The sequence below is a fragment of the Salvia miltiorrhiza genome, chromosome 8 (assembly GCF_028751815.1).
Source record: "Salvia miltiorrhiza cultivar Shanhuang (shh) chromosome 8, IMPLAD_Smil_shh, whole genome shotgun sequence".
In the NCBI taxonomy this organism is placed as follows: Eukaryota; Viridiplantae; Streptophyta; class Magnoliopsida; order Lamiales; family Lamiaceae; genus Salvia; species Salvia miltiorrhiza.
In genome coordinates, this window is record NC_080394.1 from 46,726,251 (window position 1) to 46,735,437 (window position 9,187).

Sequence of the window (9,187 nt, forward strand, 5' to 3'; positions counted from 1 at the left end):
CTTTCTTAGTTTCCGCGCCGACACTCAAATGGGGCTTTAATTGGTGGACGGAGGGAGTATTTATTTTAGGGTTTGGGTTTTAGTATTTGAGTAAATATATAAAACTGTCCACTAAAAAAAATAATAAAAACTATCCACTTTGTGGTTGAAAGGACGAAAATGCCCCTCAGCCTAAAATAGCCCATTTCATCTCCTCTCCCTCTTTCACGGTTTCACTCTCCCTCCCCCCCCGCCTCTCTCTCTCTCTCTCTCTCTCTCTCTCTCTCTTCCTTCGAGCTCAGATCGTCGGTGAAGCGCCGCTGCCCCGGCCTCGTCGCCTCCGCCATCTCCTGCTTCACCCCTCGCCGCGACTTTAGCCTCCGCCCGCCACCAATTCCTTCAAAGCAGAAGAGGATGAGTGCGGCGGCGCTTCGAGTTCCGCGAGGTTTTCCCCCTTTACCGCCAGCGATTCAGCGTCCTTGTTGCCGATTTTCAATTTTCCGGTCATCTTCTACGCAGATCTAGGGTTGAGCTTGAAGTGGAGGCACGGCGGTGGCACAATTCAGAGGTGAGAAATTTCTGGCGAAGCCTTTCTCTCTCTGGCGGTGGTGGTTCTTCAATTGGGACTTCCTCTCACATTGGCTGCTCCTGGTAATTTCCTTACCCATTACTTTATTTTTGCTATTTCTGGGTCTGCGTGTGTGTATAGACTAGGAAAATGAATACTAGTTTTATTCTGCTCTGTAATGCCGAAATTGATTTTGTGTAAATTTGGGTGCATGGTTGAGTGGTTAATTGGTGAAATGGGAAGCTTGAGATTTTCTGGTTTTGGTTTAACTTATGCTGGAATTTGCATTTCACATTTTCTTTTTTAGGTTTTGGATTTGAAGTAGAAATGACATTATCCTCATTTCACATTATTTTGCGGCTTTGGATTTGAAATGTAAATGATTGGTGCCATTATCTGTAAATTGGTGAGTCACGAGGTTGTTAGCACTGTGAATTTGGAGGTGATTGAGAAGAATCTATGAGTTGCTCTTGCATGCTTATAATACTGATTTAGAATAAACTGATGAAAGATTTTTGATGTCTTAGAATACCACATTTACATAGTAATAGACATCAACTTGCAAAATCTTGGGAATTGTAAAAAAACATAGCAAAAACCCGGATAATTCATAATGCAGCTAGGCAGACTGATAGTTTTCTCGCAGTTTTCTTCTTTATGTGTGCCTGAGGTTTTGGAAGAGAGTTGAGATAGAAGATGAATTCATCAGAGCATCATAACTTGTGTTATGATTAATCCGAAACGAGAGCTTAATTTGTAGATTGTGATGATGTCTTTGTACTTGTGTTTATGCAGATTACCCCTTGGACTTAAGCCGGTCTAATTTTACACTAGCCGCCTCCCTGTGCTCCAATCTGGCAGAGAGAGGGAGGTGTCGTTCAGGCGGATGACGCCGCTGGAGGAGGACAACTGGAGGGTCGAGAGCGCCGCCGTGATGGAGTTTGAGGATGACCCGCACGGTGTCGAAATACAGAGGAGGCATAGGAGAAGGAGTTTGTAGCGGGAGCCATCGCTTCCAGACTGCTAAATTAATTGCTCTGATTTGGTTTTTGTGTGTAAAGTAGTAACTAAAATGAATTCAAGAATTTATATAATTCTGTCCTTGATCCTTTCTTCTCTGTTTCTGTTACCAAAAGATTTGCCATATTTTACGTTAATTTATTTTTAATATCTTGACGTTTCATATTTAGTTTACGAATTCACAACTTAATATTCTTGAATTCACAACCAGATCTATGAATTCACAACTTTATATTTTAAATTCAGAACTAGATCTATGAATTCACAACCAGCTCGATGAATTCACAACTTAATGTTCTTGAATTCATAACCAGCTCGATGAATTCACAACTTAATATTGTTGAATTCACAATCAAATCTATGAATTCACAACCAAAAAATTCTGGTTGTGAATTTGACTGGTTGTTAATTTACAACCAAAAATTTTTGATTCTGAATTAAATTTTAGGGTTTAGGGTTCACAACTAGGGTTTACGGTTTCAGTTCAGTTCAGTTGTGAATTTACTGTTTTAGTTCAGTTGTGAATTCACAATCGTAATAATTCACAACTAGGGTTTACGGTTTCAGTTCAGTTCAGTTGTGAATTTACTGTTTCAATTCAGTTATGAATTCACAATCATAATAATTCACAACTAGGGTTTAGATTTAGGATTTAGAGTTTAGGGTTTAGGGTTTCAGTTCAGTTCAATTGTGAATTTACTGATTAAGTTCATTTGTGAATTTACTGTTTCAGTTTAGTTGTGAATTCACAATCGTAATAATTCACAACTAGGGTTTAGGTTTAGGGTTTCAATTCAGTTCAGTTGTGAATTTACTGTTTCAGTTCAGTTGTGAATTCACAATTGTAATAATTCACAACTAGGGTTTAGGTTTAGGGTTTAGTGTTTCAGTTCACTTCAGTTGTGAATTCACAATCGTAATAATTTACAACTAGGGTTTAGGTTTAGGGTTTAGAGTTTAGGGTTTCAGTTCAGTTCAGTTGTGAATTTACTGATTAAGTTCATTTGTGAATTTACTGTTTCAGTTCAGTTGTGAATTCACAATCATAATAATTCACAACTAGGGTTTCAGTTCAGTTCAGTTGTGAATTTACTGTTTCAGTTCAGTTGTGAATTCACAATTTTAATAATTCACAACTAGGGTTTAGTGTTTCAGTTCAGTTCAGTTGTGAATTTACTGTTTCAGTTCAGTTGTGAATTCACAATTGTAATAATTCACAACTAGGGTTTAGGTTTAGGGTTTAGTGTTTCAGTTCAGTTCAGTTGTGAATTCACAATCGTAATAATTCACAACTAGCTAAGGGTTTAGGGTTTCAGTTCAGTTCAGTTGTGAATTTAAAACCAAAAAAATCTGGTTGTGAATTAAATTTTGATTGTGAATTCGACTGGTTGTGAATTCACAATTCACAACCAGTGTGAATTCACAACCAAAAATTTTTGGTTGTGAATTCACACTGGTTGTGAATTGCGGGATTTTTTAAAGGGGGTGATGGAAAGTGGACATTTTTTTTTAATTTTTAATGTAAAGGGTATTTTGGTAACACTGGCCATTTTTTAATATTTTTATCTTAGTGGACCATTTTTAATTTTACAATATGAAAGTGGCCATTTTAAAAATCCACTCTTAGTATTTAATGTTTAATGATGTTTCGATTTTAGTGTTTTAGTGTTTAGGGTTTAGTTTTTAGGTTTTAGTGTTTAGTATTTATTTTAGGGTTTTGGTTTTAGTGTTTAGGGTTTAATGATGTTTAGAGTTTAGTGTTTTAGTATTTAGGGTTTAGTTTTTAGGTTTTAGTGTGTAGTGTTTTAGTGTATATAGGTTTTAGTGTTTAGTATTTATTTTAGGGTTTTGGTTTTAGTGTTTAGGGTTTAATGATGTTTAGAGTTTAGTGTTTTAGTATTTAGGGTTTAGGGTTTAGTGTTTAGGGTTTTTTTTTAAATGTATTAGCAAAAATAATTATTTTTGAGAACCTTATGCATTTTTATATGAAACTGTATGCATCTTAGTTTGAACCTTTATGCATCTAAAATATGAATATTTTGAGAATATAAAAAATAAATTAATATACGAAAATATTTTTCAATTTTACCCCTATCCAGATTTTTGTCTTGAATTGCATTGGAAGCTTCTTGCCACGTGTCACAATCTCAATGCACCTCTTATCCAAATCGTGTGGTCAAGATTTGGTCCTACGGTACTACCATATGCTTAGATACTACAAGAACCCAACCATATATATATATATATAGGGAAGGGATCAATAAAGAAGGCTAAATGTAGAGAGAATGAAGAATTAATCCTGGTAGGGCTGGGAATCGGGTCGGGTTCGGGTACCCTACCCGAAAAAATCGGGTACCCGAACCCGAAAATACCCTAAACCCACTACCCGACCCCGACACCGAATTTGAAATCGGGTACCCTAATACCCAACTCGGGTACCCGAGTCGGGTATTCGGGTACCCTAAATTACCCGATCTGTAAGCAACTTTCAAGAATCAAAATCAAAATCAAGAATCTGTACAACAACTTTCAATAATCAAAATCAAAATCAAGAATCTGTACAACAACTTTCAATAATCAAAATCAAGAATCTGTACAGCAACTTTCAAGAATCAAAATCAAATATGTACAGAAGAAGAAGCAGCAGCGCCGAGGGTATCGGATCTGGGAAACGGCTGGGCGGCGGAACGGCGAGGGTCGAGGGTATCGGAAGTCTCAGATCTGGGGGCGATTGGCGAGGGTCGCGACGTCACGGAGACGGGAGAGAAGGTGGCTGAGCGACGCTGCTGCTGTACCGCGACGGCAAGGCGCTGCTCCGACTGCCTCTCCCTTGAAATCGAAGGAAAGGGTTTAGGATTTTGGGGATTTCCTTTTTGACAGAGAGAGAAGCAAGATAGGGGAAGGGGGAGCCGCGACGGCGACATAGCTTTCGTCGCCGGCGATGGAGAAGTGGCGAGGCGGCTGGTGAGAGAGAGATGGCGGAGAGAGGAGGAGAATGGGGTGTGTTCTGAGAGAGAGAGAGGGGAGGCGTAGAGAATGGGGTGTGTTCTGACTTCTGAGAGAGAGAGAGGAGAATGGGATAAATAAATAGTTAAAAATTTATTAATTAAAAAATCGGGTAATTCGGGTATACCCGATACCCGATCGGGTATACCCGATACCCGATTTTTTCACAGCCTAAATACCCGACCCCGACCCCGATTTTTTCGGGTATAGGGTACCCGATACCCGATTTTTTCAGGTCGGATATCGGGTACCCGATTACCCGATCCCGAAATTCCCACCCCTAAATCCTGGACCTTTATTTCTTTGCATCCAACGGCCAATTGAATATATGATTGCTGCGTTTTTTTAATAGGTAAAAGGATAGATATGTAAAACTCTTCTAGACTAAATTTTAGGTAACCGATATATACTATAATTAAGGTAATTATATTCATTTGAATTTGGGAAAGAGATCATGCATATCTATCATTGTAATTTAACCGACAATGATGGATTGGTTAGATATTAATTATTCTTTGTTCCAATTATTTTTATTTTTATTTTTGTTTTAGTTTTTCATGAATTTTAATTTTCTTTTGCTTTTTTTGGAAGATCTTAGTCTGATTTTTGTCACTCTTTGCATCTTTCTTTTATTTATTTTTTTATTTCACATAATTATTAATTTGTGCGTTTTTTTTTTCTTTTAACATAAAATTTTCAACACTAGTTCAAAAACAAGCAATTGCAAAAATATTAATTTTTGTTTTTATGGATGACATTTCATTAATTTTATTTCTTTGTTAGATTAAATAATGGGCAATTGCGACATTATTTCATATTTTGTAACATATTCAGTAGATTGTTCATACTATTCGCACAACTTGAAAGTTTATTCAGTTTAATATATAAATTATTCAGATTAGTTAAATGTACATTCAACACAGTCTGTATTTCATATTTTGTAACATATTCAGTACATTTTTCACTTTATTCGCAAACATTGAAAGTTTATTCACTAAAATTATATTGAATAATATTCACTTTATTCACTAAAATTATACTGAATAGTATTGAAAATTAATCGAATACCACTTTATTATTAATCGAATAAGTTCTGAATAAATATTACTGCCTCCGTCCGCCAAAAGTATTCCACAATTACTATATTTGGCGTCCGCAAAAAGTATTCCACTTTCCTTTTTAAGCCATGGTCCCACCATCCATCTTTATATTTTATCCTTACAAACACTCTTTATTTACAAAAAACCCACCCCAAATTCAATCTCAACCACACATCTCATAAAGTGGTGGGGCCCTTTCTCCACTACATCAACATCATAACACATTTTATTAAACTCTGTGCCCGACCAAAGTGGAATACTTTTGGCGGACGGAGGGAGTATTCAGTACTGAATATCACATAATAAGTTCTGAATAACTATTATTCAGTTATGAATAAGTGAGCAAAAGTAATCGAATATCTACTTCAACACTATGAATAGTTGTTCAACTCATTCTGAAGCCACAAATTCTGTTTGCATTTCCCTTTCTCGAACGAGCACCCATCCCACCTCGACAACTTTCACTAAACCAGTCATCTTGTCTTGCTCATGGAATCAGACTCTTCCCTACACCAAATGCAGCCATATCAATAAATCACAAATAAAAAAAAATACATAATTCAACTTCAAAAAATACAAAATTAATAAACTTGTACGAAACAAAGCACATCCAAAAGATCACAGAAGAAACCCAATTCGAAACAAGACATTCAAACATCACCCGAAGAAACTGATCAAATTCTAGAACAAGAGTAAATTCTCAAATCTAACATTGAAAAGATTCAAGAACAAGAGTCAATTTTTAATCGACAAAGCTCGGACCAATCGAATTCAAACAAATAAAGGGGAAAACAAAGGAGCCCATCAGTAAAAACAAAGAAACAGAAAAGAAAAGGGAAAAAAGTAGCTTACTTGAGGGAGAATGTCTGCAATTAGGATGAGCATGAGAAAGAAAGTGATTTGGAAGTCAGTGGAACATTTGCGAGAGATTTAGGCATGGGTTGGTTCCCAATTCTTGATGTGGACTGAATAGAACAAATCAAACATTAAATCCTAGCAAGAACAACTTACCCGATATTCAGTAAGTGCCGTCGGCCAAATCCAAGCGTCGTTGTTGTAGTTGGAGAGGACCGCCGATTCTGAAGTTGGAGATTAAACGTCGTAGGGTTTCAGACGTGTGTTGGTGGTGCTTGGTCAAATTCGTGGGGTGGGAGTAAATTCCTTAATTATCGTCGTTCATTTAGGAATGACAGTTCAGTGAATCTTCAAGTTGATTTCTCGTTGAGTGTACTTGTCTTTAGAGATGGATTGAACTTTATTCAGGATTTGATTGAATCTGAGTTCCATCTCTTTGACAGATTCATTCTTGAGCATGAGGAAGGAGTCGAACTTCTGGCAAGCTATGGAAAGCTTATTCTCCTTGATTTCCTCGGAACCTACGCACATTCTTTCAAGAATGTCCCACATCTCCTTTGCAGTTCCGCACTTGATGATCTTCATGACATGCTTGTCAGGAACGGTGCCGGAGATGATGCTTTTGGCGAGGTTGTCTAGCTCATCTTGCTTCCTTTCTTCTGTGGAGAAGTCTGCCTTTTGCTTGGGCTGGACCTCATCGTAAGGATCCTGATGTGGATCAACAGGAACCCTTTTGACGGTTTCGGTGATGGTGATTGGTCCGTTGGTGATGACTTCCCACATTCGGCAATGTTGGGCGGTGAGGAAGCTTTCAAGCCGAAACTTCCATATGTCGTATTTTTCAATACTAAACATAGGTAGAGAAGATAATCTGCTATGGTTAGTCTCCATCAAAAAGAGAGAACAGATAACAACATATAGAGCAATTAGCAAGCACAATTTGGATGAGAAAACGTTTTCGAGACCTTTGAGAAAAAGGATCTAGTTCAATTAGAACCTAATCAGAAACAGAGTGTTCTTGCGAACAACCTGCTCTGATACCAATTATTAGGTCCGGAGGGTCTCAAATAGGTGTGTGTGGGGGGGGGGGGGGGGAATAGACCTATGGGCTATTTTTCTTCTCTCAAACTGAGGGATCTCAAGATAGAGATCAAAGCGAAACTTTACACGTAAATTAATACACCTGTTAACCGAAAGGAGTTTTGACCAAACAGGGTTGACGACTGATACTGAAAACTCTTCAGTAAGGAGTTATCAGTTAAGTTACTGGAACTTAACTGATGCACGTAAGGGCTTCAGTCGAGTTTGCTAAAACAGAGATGATAACACTCTTCCTGACTATCAGAAGATAGATCAGTCAGACTGATATCATACGCAGCGGAAATAAACTTAGTTTCGTAATAGCCTCAGTCGAGTTTGCTAAAACAGAGATGATAACACTCTTTGCAGTTATTCAGTATTCAGTTTATCAATTGAAACAACACAAGTAAGAATGTAAAATTGAAAGCTGTAAATAACACATAGACTTTTACGTGGTTCGGAAAACCCTTTCCTACATCTACGGTCTGTTGATCAGACCAACAATCTACTCCGCAAGTGCTTAACATGTGCACTGCAAATCAAACCGTGTGCTTGCCGGGTGCACACAACCGTACCACTGAAGAAACCACTTCTTCAGTACCCACACTTCACTCGTGTCGGATTTCTCTCGCTTAGCACAACCTGCGCTAAGACTTCTCAGAGTCAGAGTACCTTCCTGAACTCCAAATCACTCAAACACTCTACTCTTTCTTCTTGAAAGGAGGTTTGAACGGTTGCCAACTGTACTTCAAAGAACAAGTTCTTTGGAGCAAGTTTGACCTTGGCTTCTGGGTAAACAGAGGTTTGCCTAAGGTCTAAGAGAATGTAGGTAATCAGCAGTGACTGATTTTGGCTTTGGAATTCTCTTCTTCGATTCAAGCTTTGGAGAGGTTAAGCTTTAGGCTGAGTAGCGATTTTGGCAGAGCTTCAGCTTATGTCGTTGAATCGGTTTTGATTGAAGTTGATCCTCGAGCGCTATTTATTGGAGAGGTCTTGAATAGATCCGTTGGCGGAGAACGTCTTCAAGATTTCTTCCGTTGGAGAGCATTTCGAATTTGTGCTGAGGCTTCAATCTTCGAGGTTCCTTGTTTAGTGGAAACGGCTCTCTTGAAGGACAGGAGATGTGACGTCTTTGATAAAGTAGCCACCAAATAGGAATGACCTCTGCAGAGATAAGGAGATCCTGAGATCTCTGCATTTAATGCGGCTTACTTTTGTGAGTACGTGGCTTCCTTTGAACGTTGGAAGTTCAGTTTGAGGAAGAATGTTTAACTGATATTTGACTTTAGTATCAGTATGCTGAAGTCCACGCGGCACGCATTAAGTAATCAGTTCCGAACTGATTCTTCAACTGATACTTCAGTTGGTATCTTCAGAACCACAAGTTAAACTAGAAACGAACTCTAACACTTGAGTTCAAAACTGTTCTAGTCTATTACAATTAAGACCTATGGATTTTGGTATCATCAAAACAAGGATTAGGATATTCCACAAGGTTCCCAACATTAGATTAGGGTTTGTTTTAAGTTGTTTCCTTATTAGACTAGGTTTAGTTTTGGCCTATATATATGGCTGATAT

The 9,187-nt window shown here is 38.0% G+C and overlaps 1 protein-coding gene and 1 long non-coding RNA gene across 2 annotated transcripts; one reads left to right on the forward strand and one right to left on the reverse strand.

Moving 5' to 3' along the window:
• Positions 1-221: 221 nt before the first annotated feature.
• Positions 222-1,656, forward strand: LOC130996842 (uncharacterized). Its single transcript, XR_009092840.1, has 2 exons — positions 222-630; positions 1,343-1,656. It is a non-coding gene; the product is annotated as an uncharacterized LOC130996842 (long non-coding RNA).
• A 4,281-nt stretch (positions 1,657-5,937) lies between these two features.
• On the reverse strand, positions 5,938-7,555 carry LOC130996840 (uncharacterized). The gene is made up of 2 exons (XM_057922108.1): positions 6,526-7,555; positions 5,938-6,180 (listed from the first exon to the last, which is right to left on the reverse strand). The coding sequence occupies exon 1, from the start codon at positions 7,417-7,419 to the stop codon at positions 6,868-6,870; it is 552 nt and encodes a 183-aa protein (XP_057778091.1). The 5' UTR covers positions 7,420-7,555; the 3' UTR covers positions 5,938-6,180; positions 6,526-6,867.
• Positions 7,556-9,187: the final 1,632 nt, after the last annotated feature.